Below are 16,583 nucleotides of genomic sequence, written 5' to 3' on the forward strand. Positions count from 1 at the left end.
TCTTTTGAACAACTTCATGGATTGAAGCATTATCCCATAAGATTATAAGAACAAATGAAAGGTTTGAACAACTTTATGAATTCAAATATTATTCCGTACTCCAAAGGATTATATATTGCTTACTTCGGAGGATTTCTGGCCAAGTAATCTTCCAAATTTTTCAAAGAAGGTTTGAAAAGAGACAGCCTTGCAGCAAGCGCCTCCTCGAAGGGAACAGAGCCACCCATAGCCCTACCAAAGTTGCCAAGAAACACATGTGATTAGGTTAGGAGTTGTTTTATGCTTGGACATTTCATAAATGTATGAAACATCTTTTCATATTTTTTTACACCTTACCCTAAAAAATGTGTTTGAACTTTTGTTATAAATATTTATTATGGATTCATCTGATGTGCTGACATGCATTAGCATTAGGGATGATCACAAGATCTCGTTTGAGTTGTTGTCCATCTATGCTTCTTCTATACTCATAATTGATTTTGGTCCATTATGTATATAAACGTTCTTTTTTTCCCATCTTGAATGAAACCCATTTCTAACATTTTACAAATCTAAAATGAACCATATGAAACATCTTTTCATAACTCCCATTTCAAAAACCTTTTGGCAACTATGAGGACTTGCCCAAATTCCTCCATTTGCGCATTAAAATTATGTAAATAAATAATAAATTAGGCAAAACAGTTTAGACTTCTCAAACCTGGAAGTCCAAGCTGCCACAGCTGCACCTGCACCACAAAATTCTCCTAGGGCATCAATGCCCTCATCTGTACAGACTGTGCTATCCACATCAAAGCAAACAGCATCGGCATTTTGCCAAATCTTGAGCACCTCTGCATACATAAACTTGGAATTAATCTCCCTCTCTCCCTGCTCCCTCCCTTCCTCAGATAGTGGCAGGCTTTCACTCTCAGAAGCTGAAAATATTTTACCACTTATTGCCAAAGTAACAATTCCATCATCCCCAAATCTCTTCCTTCTAACAAGTTCATCTTGTAATGAATATGGCCCTGCCTTTGTATTAATCAAGTTATATGAGTTTTAATCAAGTATATACATTAGATTGTACATGTTAAAACATCATTGCATAATTCAATTTTTAGAACTGTAAACTTTGGATAATTGTAACCATTCATATTGGTTAAATATGTAAAGAATTAATTGATGTGATGTTTTATGGGAAAACAATTAAGGACACAAGCAATATCCATTAAATGCATGTGCACACAAGCTGGAGCCAAGTGGGTGATGTGGTAGCATGCACCCACTTGCTAAGTTTGATGTAATTAATCACAAAGAAGTGGTTGTGCCAAGGCTAGGGGGGTGAATTGTGCAGCTCACACACTTTTCTCTCTTCTTTCTCCTGTTTACAGATCAGATCAACAAGTAGTTAAGTCTCATTTATCATTGGTATCAGAGCCAAAAGGCCTAGGGAATTAGGAACATGATTGACAAAATAGTTGTTACAAGGAAAAAGCAAAAAGGACCCCTTCAAACTTTCCATAACTACTTGAAAAGGTGCCCACAACAGCAATAAAAAGGCCATTGCCTAATCAACAAGGGTCAATTAATGTTGTTGCCTACTTAAGTCAGTCACATATGAACTTGGGTTGATCATCATGACTGGTCTACAGCATTAAATTGCAGAAAACAGTTTTCAATTTCCAAAAGCTAGTGCAAGTCTGAGCTTGGGAAGGAGAAAACAGCAAGCTGGTACAGATTTTGTGGTAAACACATCCCTAGGCTAGTGGAATTGACTCATAACAGCAGCAGCCAGTTGGTTTTGCCAAGAGATGACACAAATTTGGAACTTTTCCAAACTATTTCAATTAGGATTTGGTGTGTTTTTTCTTTCTTTCTCGATTTTCATGTAATTATTTAAAAGAAAAGGAAAAGGAAAGAAAATAATTTTACACAATCATGGAGGTAAGGATGAACCTACACAAAGTGCAAAGGATCAGCCTATGGCTGAATCAGAACCAGAACCAAAACTGGGAATTTAAGGGACCAAGGAAAATTGGGAAGATTCTGTGGCTACTTAAAATAAAACATGAAAATCTTATGTCTCAATTAGATAACATAAAGATACAATTGCATGCTTTCATGCAAATGATGGACACCATGAAATCGCAATTGACAATATTGGTAGGGGTTTTTTTTTTTTTTTTTTTTTGGGGGGGGGGGGGGGGGGGGGGGTGCGGGGGGGGTTGGTTGACCACACAAAGAGAAAGAAATGCAAGATACTAGGTCCAACAATGGATGCCATGAAGTTGCAAGCAATGTACATATCATGGCTGTATTGGCACACTAGTGAAAGAAATGCAAGATACTTGGTCCAACAATGGATGCCATGAAGTTGTTAGCAATGTACATATCATGGCTGTATTGCCACACTAGTGTATGTGCACTTCATTTCTGAGCAAGCACCATAATTATGGCTGGCCGACCTGCATTAATGGCCTCATTAAATGTTGACTGACTTGTTTATTGTTTTTCATTATTTTAGCCTACATTAGATGTTGACTGACTTGTTTATTGTTTTTCATTATTTTAGCCTACATAAAGGCTGCCTCTCCTCCATCTCACATTCTTTCATACATGCATACTGAATTCTGCTGAAGAGGGGGAGACTAGGAGCACTCTGCTCATTTCCCACAGCCTGTGCTTTTGTTCACACTTCTGTGCTTTGGTATGTAGATTCTGAAACCAACCTTCCTCCTCGAATAGGGTGGTAAATCCCTGATTACAACTTACTTACAGCAGCAAACAATAAATGCAAATCTGAAATTACAAATTTACCTACTGATCTTGGACAATGCACACCCGATTGGCCCCAAAATTGGCGCCCCTTTCGGTATTTCTTTAGCTCTATTGAAGAAAAAGTTGACTTACAATGGGATTCTCCCAATCCCTTTTGGTATTTCAACTCCCCTTGCTGTCCAAAGTGACCAACAAGTCTTCAATCTATTTTGCCCCTTGATTCAGGCACTCAATTGGCCTTCACCCACTTCATAGACGATGGAAACGCCCAAAATTCAATGGCTGGCTAGTCCTCCACCTTCACCTGAAATTCACCTTCAGCCTTGTTAAATCCAAGTCTTAGAGCTTCCAATTTTTGGCACACTTCCCAAGGCTGCTGCTAAACCCTAATTTTTGCTGTAAATTAGGGTTTACAACAGAGAAATTTGCAATTTCTCAGCCTCCAAGGGTCCAAATGCTGAGATCTTTGGAGCAAGGCTGTGAAATGGCTGGGAGATGAGAGGGAAAGTTGCAGAGAGAGAAAATTCAGAGTTTTGTCGCAAAGAATGACTGAAAATCAGTGAAGTGCAGCTGCTGCCCTACCACAACAACATGTAGATGCAAAGAACTGAAGAAAATCAGTCATTTACTGCTGCTGCCCTGCCCCAACAGCCTGTAGATGCTATCTCCTGCTGTTGATCGGTCTTCCTTTGCCCCTGGCTGGCTCAGAAAGTCCTCCAATGGCTGCAAATCAAACCAGTAGCCTCCCCTCCCTCTCCCTTGCAAGCTGAATTTATATAAAAGCTTCTCTTTAGCCTCTAAGGACGTTTTTCAATCTTGCATGGGCATTTTTGACAAGTGGCAACCTTTCCAAAGGGTTTTTCCAGCATTTTTTATAATTAAATATTAATTTTCAATTTTTAAATACTGAAAATTAATCTAATAATCATTTCGATGCCCTGAAAAATAATCTGATTGGCCGATAATTAAATTGGCTAGGTAACTTCCATTCCCGAGTGTCTCTACGCCATCTTTGAGCATTAGATTGGCGTTAGGTACCATTAAACGCCACTTCTCTAGTGTCACCAACTAACACTTATAGCCAAATGGATGACCTAGGCCAACAACTAACACCAGATACCACCACGTACCTGTGCGCATAACTTATAGTAACTTTTGCCTTTGACATTCCATGATTTCCTCGAGTCGCGACCTTGTAAATTTACTCTAACCCTAGTTACACCTCACATGTGCAACGTTTACTTAACCATATGATTAAAAATCGATCCATATGTTAAGTGAGGTTTCAAAAATACATGTCCTCATTTGAGAATTCCTCTCCCAAGTTTATTATCTTTGAGTTCATGAGTTCTTGTTCTTTTGTTCAATTCTCTCCGCTTATAGCACAGCTTTTTTTTGCTTTCATTGCTCCACGTTGTGTTGACATGGTATCAAGACCCAAATGTATTGGTCCTGGTGCTTTTGGACTTTCTAACTATTGTTCATGTTTGATCACTCTTCCCAACTTCTGCAATCATTGTATGTTATTACTGTCCTATTACGATTGGCCTAGGCACCTCATTTGACAGCTGGGTGGCAGTTTACAACTGATGCGCAGTCTATGTACCTTGTGTTTTCACTACTATAGCTTGTGTTTTCTTCGGCCCTGCCATCATCCATGCTGAACGGCTGACCTTTACATCTTCCATGTAATCATTTTCACTTTTCTTTCACAAGCACCTCACTCCACTTTCCTCCTTTCTACATTTTCAACCTGATCTACGCACTAAAGATTCACACGTGTCAATTGCCACACCTTTGCTCGCTACAATCAATTCAATTTTGTTCCTCTACCTTGTCTTTAATCTGATCCAGCTTATGTACAAGGCTCCATCAACCATGAGAGTTATTATCCTCTAGGGCTAATTGCAAAATTCAATCATTCTTATCCAAGTAACACAAATCTAAGACAGATCCAAGATCAACTTCGCAACATACAGTCTACTCTTCTGCAAGCTCATTTAGTAGGGACTATTCTCTACAAATTTCCTCTAGATTTTGATGGTGTTGCTAATGCCTTATGAGCTCAAACATCGAATTCACTAAACAATTTCCTATACATGACATTGATACTATTTGAGCACGAGTCTACCTTAATATTACAAGAGAGGAGGTTTCCATCTAGCTTGGACAGTCCCCCCTTCGGGGGTGCTTTGGTTGCTTCAAAGAGGGGTGACATGTGATAAGAAGAAGGATCAATTCTACTTTTGTGGCAAGAAAGGGCATCTCCACAAGGACTGCAAGAGGCCAGTGGCATTGTGGAAATAGAAGGAGAAGAAGAAGAAGGGCATCTCCACAAGGACTGCAAGAGGCTAGTGGCATTGTGGAAATAGAAGGAGAAGAATAAGAAGAAGGGCAAGGACTCCTACAACTCTTTGTCATCCTCAGATTCCAACTCAGATTCAAGCCATGTGGCAAAGGCCACATTGGCCCTAGAATCGTTCTTCTAACCCTAGTGGTGCAATCATCCCTTATGACTCTCAAATGCCAAAGTGAGTCATCCATATGCAAGTGTGGTGGATCCTAAGCATGGTTTTCTACAAGTATCAATGAAGTCTTGCAAATATTACATCCTAGAACTGGTTGGCCTTTCAAGTTCATGGCGGGAGGTGTGACAAGAGATCTTTGCTTCTAGTTTGTTCGCACATGAGGAGACACTTTGGTAACATGGCCGAAGGCGGGGAATCCATGGAAGGTGTGATGAGCAATCATTGCTCCTAGTTTGTTCCCACATGAGGAGACACTTTGACAACATGGCCAAAGGCGAGGAATCCTCAGTCATCATATGCTTTCCTTAAAGCTAGTTCATGACAAGGCATCAAGATTCAGCTATGTCTATTACTTGTGTGGTCAGGGATTGATATATTCGAGATCCACACCAATGTCTTCCCAAGGCACCTTTGTGGTGGCTTGATCACCCTGGCTGCCCATTATGGATGGACTGTGCATCAGTTGGATATTAAAATTTCATTTTTACATGGGGAACTTCATGAGCAAGTTTATGTACAGCAATCCATTGGTTTTGCAATTGAGGGATCCGAACACTTGGTTTGCAAGCTGAAAAAGACTTTATATGGTTTAAAACAAGCTCCTAGAGCTTGGTATGCAAAGATTGATGCTTTTTTGCTCAGCCAAGGGTTTATAAACAACTCATCTTAGTCTACCCTTTACGTATGTAAATAGGGGGGATCCATGCTGATCATTTGTCTATATGTTGATGATCTTTTGCTTACAGGGACACATGCTAATCAGATTTCAGCATTCAAACAAAATTTGCAACAAATTTTAAAATGTCAGACTTGGGGTCTTTGCATTATTACTTGGGCATTCAGTTCATGCATGATGCTAGAGGTATTGGTTTATCACAATCAAGATACATTGGTAAACTTCTTGAGAAGTTTGGCTTGTAGGATTGCAAGCCAATCTGTACACCAATGGAACCTGGACTAAAGCTATCATTACATGATGACAATGATTTGTTTAATATACACACATATGCTCTAGCAGTTGGATGTCTTATTTACCTATGCAACACTAGGCTGGACATACAGTTTGCAGTTTCAGCCTTGAGTAGATATATGCATCAACCACGCATGTCACATTGGCAAGCTGTTAAGTGTGTCTTTCGTTACTTGCAGGGTACTAGATCTCTTGGATTGCTTTATGCGAAGGGGGGACCACTGCAATTACATGCTTACAATGATTCTGATTGGGCTGGTGATTATGATTCACGTCACTCCACTAGTGGCAATTGTTTCTTTCTTGGCTCATATTGTATATCTTGGCTTAGCAAGAAACAATCCACTATTGTCACATCATCATGTGAAGCTGAATACAAGGCAGCTTTCACTACCACAGTTGAATGCATATGGATTAGACGTTTGCTAGCTGATCTGGATGTATTTGTTACGGAGCCTTCTCCTTTGTTCACTGATAGTCAGAGTGCCATTGCAGTGGCACGGAACCCAATGTTTCATACATGCACGAAACACATTGAGATACATTATTACTTTGTTAGAGAGAGGCTACATGCAGGTGATATTAGCCTCGCCTATTGTCCTACCACCGGTAATGTGGCAAATATCTTCACCAAAGCTCTTTCTCGTGACAAATTTGAAACATTTCGCGCAATGCTTTAAATTTGACCTCCTTTGGTGGAGGATGATCCTTGTACTTTTGATCACTCTTCACTCTAGGGGGGTTTGTTGGGTTTTCACTCACACCTATGCTCACAGAGAAGTGTCGGTGATTAATAAGACACTGGGGCACTTTTTACTCTCGGTATGGGGGTTTTTTTTCCCCGGATTTATTGTCTTCTTTCGTATGTGCTTATGTCACACACTTACGAGCACTTATCGTGTTTGGGTGTGAACACCCCCTACAACCCTAAGGTTTAAGGGTTATACTTTGTACTTTCAGCTTACATTCTTTCAGTCTATTGCATTGGGTGTCATGCTTCACTCTCCACACTATCTACTGCAATCAATTGAGCTTCGATCCTCTCTCCATCTCACAAGAGAGAGGGAGGAGATGTTGCTAGTCTGATTTGCAACCATTGAAGGACCTTTTTGAGGCAGCCAGGGGTAAGAAAAGACCAATCAACAACAGGTAAGAACATCTAAGGCTGTTGAGACAGGGCAGCATCAATAAATGATTGATTTTCTTCAATTCTTGTATCTACAAGCTGTTGAGATAGGGTAGCTACAGTAAACGACTGATTTTCTTCAACTTTGTGCGAAGAAAATCTGAATTTTCTCTCTCCTCAACATTCTCTCTCATCTTCTAGCCTTTCCACAACCTTGCTTCAAAGATTATAGCATTAAGATCACCAAAGGCTGAGAAATTTTAGATTTCTCTGCTGTAAACCCTAATCTGCAACAACAAAAGTTAGGGTTTAGCAGTAGCCTCGAGAAGCATGCCATAAATTAAAAGCTCCAAGACTTGGATTCAATAGGGCTAAAGCTGTTTTCAATCAAATTCGTATGGAGGGACCAGCAAATCAATGAATTTGGGGCATTTTCCATCTCCATCAAAGTAGGTAAAGGCCAATTGATTGCCCGAATTAAGGGACAAATCAGATTGAAGACTTGTTGGTCATTTTGGATAGTAAGGGGAGTTGAAATATTGAAAGAGATTGGGAGAATCCCATTGTACATCAACTTCTTCTTCAATCAAGTTAAAGAAATACCGAAAGGGGCACCAGTTTTGGAGCCAACAAGATGTCCATTGTCCAAGATTGTAAGTTATTTTGCATTTCTCAGTTTTGTAATAAATGTTACTCCTGTAACTAAGTTGTAATTAGGGAATTACCACCCATCCACGGAAGAAAGGTTGGTTTCACAATCCCATTGGTACCATTTTCTTCTGCTCATCCCTAACCTTGGGTGCATCTTTAGGTTGCGATGGTTGTTCTTTCAAAGCTTTTTTGTTGCCCAAAGGCCTTTGAAAATGGCATCTTCTTCTTGTCCTTGCTGTCCTTTTTGGGAGAATTAAAAAATCTCTCAAAGTGGATCTTTGGCCGATCAAACAAATATATTAGCTACTACCTTCAATTGAGCCTTGAACTAGTTGTCATATTCTTCATCTTCTTGCTGGTCATTAGCATCTTGTGGCCTTGAAGGACGCCTCTTAGTCAACAACCACATTTTCTCCTTCATGTCTATGCTGGAAGTCTGTTCCAAGATTAGGCATTGCATTTTCCCCTTCATTATGTGCATTTTTGGAATGAGATGCATCATCATTGCTTGGTCCCATCTCATTGTAAGATGACATACTTGCTGTTAATGCTTAGTTGAACACATTTTCAGCACTAGAGCAAAACTTTTTGATCTTCAATCAGGTGCTTAACAACCTCTCTAGGATCATGTGTAGCAAGTACAATAAAATATGCAATGATGAAAGACCCACCATAGTACATACAACAATGTCAATGAGAAGGACCAAGGATAGCCAAGAGCAACCATAGACCTGATGGTCGTCATTCAAGAGGTAGGAGCAAATGTCTCCTCATAGTCAATGCCTTTCTTTTGTGCATAGCCTTTGGCTACAAGCCTTGCCTTATATTTGTCAATGGATTAATCTACATTCCGTTTTAGCTTGTAGACCCATTTTGTTCCAATGGCTTTCTTCCCAAAGAGCAAAACACTAAATCCCATGTTTGATTCTTAGTAATAGAATCCAATTCAGCTTGCATTGCTGCCATTCAATGCACACTTTGTTGTGCATCCTCAAAACATTCAAACTCCTCATCATCAACTGTGCTTGCTACCATAACAAACTCCATGGTATGTGCAGTTATCATGCATACGAGCTTGCCTTCTAGTACGACCAGCCATGGGCGCATCCAAATGACTATCTTTCATAGTCTCTAAATACCATCTAGGCATTTGCCTTGCCCCCTAATTGTGCCTAAGCTCTTGCTGAATTTCAGTTTCAGCACTTTGCTGATTATTCAGATCAGCCAATGGCTAATTTTCTGCATTTTCCAATGGAGCAGCTAGCTAAACATTGAGTTCACTTGCCGAAACTCCAACCGAATCACCAAATGTAATGGGCAGAAGCCCTTCAAATACATCACGGGCAGCCTGATGTGTGTCTAAACCAGAAAGGGATAATTCTGATTTTTCATCAAAGAGTACATCCCTACTGACAAACACCTTTTTAGAGACAAGATCATAGAGTCTGTAGCCTTTGCTCTCACTACTATATCCCACAAAAATGCATTTGACAGCCTTGTTATCCAACTTTATTCTGAGTACCTGGAGAATGTGTGCATATGCAAGACACCCAAAGGTACGAAAGTGTCCAACAGAAGGTTTCCAATTGTTCCAAGCCTCAAAAGGTGTAATTTTCTTTAATGCTTTGGTGGGGCATCTGCTCAAAAAATGGCAAGCACACATAACGGCTTCCATCCAAAAACTATGAGGCAAGCTCTTTGCTTTCAGCATACATCTAGCCATCTCCATGAGTGGCCGATTCTTCCTCTCTGCAACCCCATTCTATTGTGGAGTATAAGCAATAGTGAACTAATGAACAATGCCCTTCTGCTTCAAAAAAGAATTCAGCATAGAGGACATATATTCCCTCCCCTCGGTTAGAACGGAGAGTCTTTGTTTTACAACCAGATTGGTGTTCAACAAGTGCAACAAAAGCCCAAGAATGCATCATACACTTCTGACTTATTTACCAAAGAATAGACCCAACAAAATCGAGTAAAGTCATCAATAAAAGTCACAAAATAATAACATTCTCCCAATGACTTTGTCTGCATAGGCCCACATACATCTGAATGCACTAACTATAACCTGGTTGTGGCTCTAAAAGCAACATCACGGGGAAACAAAAACCGATGCATTTTCCCCAAAATGCATCCTTCGCACAAGTGCTCAGGAGGTCTCTCTAGAAGAGGTAATCCATCTAGCCTCTGTGTACGTTGTAAGAGCATCAAGCTACCAAAGTTCACATACCCCATCTGAGCATGCCATAACTCTACCTATATATCATAGCAAGAGTAAGAGTGGATACCATGTACGCTGACTTATCAACTGAAAGAGCATCCAACTCATATTATCCATGACATAAAGTGCCAGTCAAGACCAAAGTCATGTGTTCCTTGTCTCTCACCATGCATCTGTCATCATCAAATGTGACCTGTAAACCACAACGTGCCAAAGAAGAAATAGAGAGCAGATTCTTCTTTATACATAGCACAAACAAAGCATCCTGTAGGCAGAGAATAGAGCCGTCAATGGCTGTGAGCACAATCTCCCCAATACCTCTAACAGGGTATGATGCATTGTTGACACACTGTACAGACTTGCCAACTGGAGCTGCACCTACAAAAGCAAATAAATCTTTGCGAGATGTGATGTGTCACCTTCATCCATCTTCGATGTCTCAAGCTCTTTCTTTAAGAAAGAGATGCAGGTCTCATTCTTACCAACAAGCATCTGCTCCAAAGTTAGCCAAGCTTCTCGTGAAAAAGCTACCGAACGAATGTGGGGGATGATGGACCGTTGAACTGCCAATGCAATCAGCAACAAAGCTTGTGTATCCCATGTGTCCTATGCCTTTTGAGCTGATGATCTTTGGGGAACCGGCTGAAGTGGAGCACGCTGAACAGGCTGAGGTGCCCTTTGTCCACATCCTCCTAGAGGAGGAGTAGCAGGAGCCACAACTCTGGGCCTAACTTCTTCGCCACTGACATAGTCCCAAAGATTTTTCGCAACAAGTACATTCTTCATCATGAAGAACCAAAGTGAGTAATTGTTACCATCCAATCCATCCTCTTTGGATACATAGGTAAATACATCTCACCCTGACTTGCCATGATAATCAATACCAAAAGAAGGCAAAAGAGCAATGTCCAAACTAGAATAACCTGGAAATCTCCAAAATTTCAAAAAATTGCAGCAAATAGCTTGCTGCAATTAGTACGCTGAGGCACACTTTGTCAAAACTGTCTGTAATGCACGTCGTTCAAGGTGCATTCAATGCTCAGCAACACTGTAAACAAAAGCCCCAAAATTGTCCAAAACAGTCTTATCTCTGACTAAGACTGTAGTACATGTACCAATGTCTTCAAAAACCTCAAAAGCCCCAAAATTTCTAATAAATTTGCCAAGAAATTTTCATCTACCATGTCCCAAACACGTACTCAGAGTTTTGTGCCGACTCAGGCAGAAGCCTTGTTTCCAAAAGTGAATGATACCTCTGAAATCAGTCAACCAGTCAAGCTGGTGGCCACAAGCACAGATACAGGTGCAAGTGGGCGCAGCACAAGGCGTGGCAGCATAGGGCAAGGCATGGGCGCTGCAGAGGGGCTAAACACGGCAGGGACCAGGCGGCGGCGCAAGGCAGAAGTCGCAGGAGGACAGGCAGCGCTCAACGACAGTCATGCGGGCTCCAGAGCTGACTAATGGTGCTTCCAGATGAGCTCATAAGCAGCTGGCACAAGCGGGCAAGCGCAGATAGGGGCTGCGATGACAAGGTTGGGGCGTCGTAGAAACCTGGTGGGAGGGCGCATACTAGCAAGAGCAGCACAGAAGGCGGACGCTGGTCACAAGCAACGCCCTGGTCGCAGTTAGAAAGGCGCAGTTGGGCCAGGGGTTGGTGGAGACGCAGACTGAGTGAGCAGGAGCAGAGCAACTCCAGAGCTGACAGTGGACAGGGGGCAGATCTGGTACTGAGCAGGGACTCCTGGAGGTTGAGCGGAGCTGAACTGAGAAGAGCCTGAGCTCTGATACCAAATGTGAGATGGAGAGAGGATTGAAGCTCAGCTAAGTGTGAGTAGGTAATGTGAAGAGTGAAGCGCGACTACAGGGTGTTCACACCTGAACACAATAAGTGTCCGTAAGTGTGTAACATAAGCACATACGAAAGAAGACTATAAAACTAGGAGAAAAAATCTCTCGTACCAAGAGTAAAAAGTGCCCCAATGTCCTATTGATCACCAACACTCCTTTGTGAGCGTAGGCGTGAGTGAAAACCCAACATCTCTTGCAGGCTGAATGCACTACAATGCCTCTCTTTAACCTCTAAAGGCATTTTTCAGTCTTGCATGGGCATTTTGAAAGTGGCGGCCTTCCCAAATGGTTTTTCCAAGATTATCCATAATTAAATATTAATTTTCAATCTTTAAATTCTAAAAATTAATTCAATAATTATTTCAATGCTCAGAAAAATAATCTGATTGACCAAAAATTAAATTGGCTAGGCAACTTCCATTCCCGAGTGTCTTTGTGCCATCTTTATCCACCAGATTGGTGTTAGGTACCATTAAACACCACTTCTCTAGTGTCACCAACTGACACTTATGGCCAAATGAATGACCTAGACCAACAACTAGCACCAAATACCACCAAGTACTTGTGCGGCATGACTTATAGCAACTTTTGCCTTTGACATCCCGTAATTTCCTCAGGTCTCAAGCTAATGAATTTACTCTAACCCTAGTTACACCTCACATATGCAACATTTACTTAACCATTTGATTAGAAATTAATCCACATGTTAAGTAAGGCTTCAAAAATACATGTCCTCATGACAGATTGGATACCCAAATGCAAGGCCATCTTGGTAGTGCTAATCCAATGGATTTTGGACAGCCCGACATACATGCAATGATGGGATCATTAGCAATATTGTCAACTCATGTCTGAGTTTGTAAATGCCAGAGTGGACTAGGCACATTCTAGATATTTTAGGTACTTTATTGTGTATTTATTGTCGCCATTTATGATTATTTATCTAGCCGACCTGCATTTATGGTTGACGCATATGCTAGCCAACCTAGTATTTATGATGCCATTATTTTGTCATATATTTCTGGGCTCCCTCCTTAGTCTCAATCATTCATCACTTGGAGGTTTTGTTGGAGAGAGAGAATCGGTGCAATCGCCCACACAATCAGTGAGTCATTACTGTACACGACTATTGTCAAAAGTAGTGTAGCAATGGAAGCATGGACAAGTGCTGAAATAAACTACTAAACACAAGATAGAAGAACTTAGACATGTGCCTAGGAAATGAAATCTATATACCAAACACGAGAATGACATGTAGAACGGTGAGTCCCTAGCTGCGTGCGCACAGGCATTGGCTCCTCTCTCCAATAAGAAGACCACCTAAAGAATGATGATGACTAAATGAAAGGAGGGGCCACTGAATAAATAGACCCAAAATATACCAAATATGGGAGCTGATTGGCCGGCAATAAAATCATATAACCACTATAAAATGCCTAAATTACCCAGTAATATCAAGCATAGCCCAAACTCACACGAGCTCACTAGACTGCTAACACCCTCTCTCAAATCATGAGTGATCTAATACAAGATATTGAGACAATGATAATCATATACAACAAAGAACCACCAAAATAGACCATGGATATCCAAGTAGTGGATGATCAAGCCACCACCAAGTTGCCTCAAAGAGAATCTGAGGTCAATGTCGATCATACCAGCCCCTCAAAATAGAGAAGAGACCTAATAGATCTTCGTGTATGTCAACAATATCTCGCAATAGCATACAAGACTATCCTATCAAAAATGCCTCTAAACATATATGACCAAGGATTCCCCGCCTTTAGCTTAGACTGTCAAAGTGTCCCCTCATGTGAGCTCAAGACTAGGAACCAAGCTTGCTCTCTGTCAAAGAAAACAACTCATCATGAACCTCCATATCAATCCCAACTTTAGGATTTGAACCTGCCAAACTTCAATCGATGCATCAAGAACGTCCCTCTCTCGAACTTATATACCTATATAGATGAGGCTCGGCTACTCCATCTCACCACCCTCTCACACTCCCTCTCTAGCACCAGAGAGTTGTGAGGGATGATTGCATCACCGGGACTAGAATGCAGTTAAAGAAGGGGCAATCGAGCCCTTCCCGCGATTTAAAAAAGTGGATCCCTTCTGCAATGCAAACTTCTCCTTCCTAAAGTATCGGAGTCAGAATCTGAGGAAAAGAATGACGTATCGGAGGAGTCCACGCCCCGCTTCTTCTTCTTCTTCCGTGAAGCTACTAACTCCTTGCAGTCCTTCCGCAAGTAGCCCTTCTTACCACAGTGGTGTTGAGCTAAAACACGCTTTTCAGCTACTTAGCATTCTTAAACAACCCCAAAACATACTTAATTAATCAAATACCCTAAAAAGAGAAGCGGTCCAAGAGAGTTTCAATGGTCCCCTAAAAACCCTAATTCTTTGGGGCACCCTTCACAATCTATAAATAAATAGGCTGGCCGCATTCAACCTCACCCCTTCTATGCAAGTTTCTCACCCTAAAGTGCAGATTTCAATCATCAGTCCACACACACGTGGATGCTCAGTCCCAACAACTGCTGCCACACCTTCCCTCTGTTGCATTTGCACCTCTAGTATGTAGGCGACAGCTGGCAGCCCATCTCCCTCATCAGCCAACCTTCTGCTACTGCGTTTGGACCTCTTCATCACCTGGCGGCAGCTAGCGACTGCATCTACAACTTGTATTTGGTGTCTTCTCTCTAGGCAAGAACTTCCTCCATTAGGCAATACCTCCTCCTCATCAGGCGACAGATGCCAGCCCTCTTCCACACCTATCTAGCTTGCGCTTTTTGTAGTGCTCCAAGTCCTCCTGACACCTGCATTTGCTACATCCTCTCCATCCTACACTCCAATTGGTAGTCACAGACTTGGGATCCATCTCACTCTTCGACACTTTGCTCTGCCCTTGAGTATTTATACACTCTTCCATTCATTTACAGTATTCATTCACTTCAGAATTGTGTTCTTCTCTCCTTTTGTTTGTGTTTGAGTTTCTGAGTTTGAATTTTAAGTTTTGCATTTAGGGTTTGAGTTTTGCTTTTTGTATCTGTGTATGTCTCTTTGTGTTTCTATCATGGCTGTAAACTCTGTGTTTTCTCAATACAAACCCTGGTAGTTTTCTTCACAAGGGATAACACTAGGCCTTTGACTTCTTCCTGTCACCCCTCTCTAAAGCTGTAACCGCCATAATGAGATGAAAGCCTCCCTTGTAAACGCCAAGATGTCTCATACTCAAGCAACATCGAGGACATATGTGTAAAGCTCACAGGTGTACAGGATGTATGCGCCCTCAAAGCATTCGCCGCTCCATCAAACTCCGGAAGAAGCTTATAGAGTATCATGCCCACTAGATGTGCCTCTGGAAGGGCAAACTACATGTGTTGAAGTTAGTCCTGTACCTGTGTAACACGGAGCAAAAATAACTGGATGGTGTCCTTAGACTCAAACTTCATCTGTTGAAGCTGTCCATAAAGGGTCACAGCACACATAGGGAAAGGTGTCTCATACAACATCTGAAGCTTCGACCATATCTCTGGGGATGTCCTACAAGAGGTAATTGTTGAGAGAACTTTAGAAATACACCGAGGCAATGCAAAATACGCACAGGCATCGTCCGAACCCCGTGTAAGCTGAAAACGCAAGTTGTTGGTCTAAAAAAACGCAAGCCTAATCAACAGGGGGAAGAAAAACTTGTAATCAACAAAAAAGTCGCAACAGGAACCAAGAACTTGCAATCTGATACCATGTCAAAAGTGGTGCAGCAATGGACGCATAGACAAGTGCTGAAATAAACTGTTGAACACAAGATAGAATAACAAAAGAACAAAAAAACACTGCAAAGGAAGAGAACTCAGAGATATGCTCAAGAAATGGAATCCATATACCAAACACGTGAATGACACGTACATCAGTGAAACATTGGCTGCGTGGGCTCTAGCTCAAGCTCCTCTCTGACCACCTAAAGAATGAAGATGACTAAATGAGAGGAGTCGTCGTCGTTGAATAAATAGACCTAAAATATATCAAATATGGCAGTTGGTCGACCAACAATAAATTCCTAAATAATCACTCATATAACCACTATAAAATGCCTAAATTACGTAGTAATATCAAGCATAGCCCAGACTCACACATGAGCTAACTAGATTGCTAACAACCGTCTCATGTTTGGTATATCTTGAGTTCAACATTTTATTTCAATATTTGTTTATGCTTCCATTGCTACATCCACTTCTAAGATAAGGGCAGCTAGGATACTTTGGTGGTGGCACTATTTTTCATACTATGGTGGCTCACGGACTACATACAAGAATATATAGCACAAGTCCTTAACGTATGCAACAACCAATGCATGGTGTACTAAGCCCAATGTATCCAGTTCGACTAGTAATATGCATAACCCCATGTATAGCAGCATTGGCATGATGCCTCGAGCATAAAGTGGCGTGTTTGGTATTGCATCTACATCCCCAAATA

At 41.3% G+C, this 16,583-nt stretch overlaps 1 protein-coding gene across 1 annotated transcript in view; it reads right to left on the minus strand.

The window, feature by feature from the left end:
- Positions 1–16,583, minus strand: part of PSP (3-phosphoserine phosphatase) — a 36,807-nt gene that overhangs the window by 11,620 nt on the left and 8,604 nt on the right. Inside the window, exons 2-4 of the mRNA XM_087690278.1 lie at positions 933–1,010; positions 701–833; positions 124–231 (exon numbers count right to left, since the gene is read on the minus strand). Coding sequence (XP_087546404.1) covers positions 124–231; positions 701–833; positions 933–1,010 — 319 coding nt within the window. The remainder of the gene's footprint in view (positions 1–123; positions 232–700; positions 834–932; positions 1,011–16,583) is intronic.

Source organism: Lygodium microphyllum, chromosome 12, assembly GCF_053477565.2.
Source record: "Lygodium microphyllum isolate KBCC chromosome 12, Lygodium_microphyllum_v1.1.10, whole genome shotgun sequence".
Taxonomy (NCBI): Eukaryota; Viridiplantae; Streptophyta; class Polypodiopsida; order Schizaeales; family Lygodiaceae; genus Lygodium; species Lygodium microphyllum.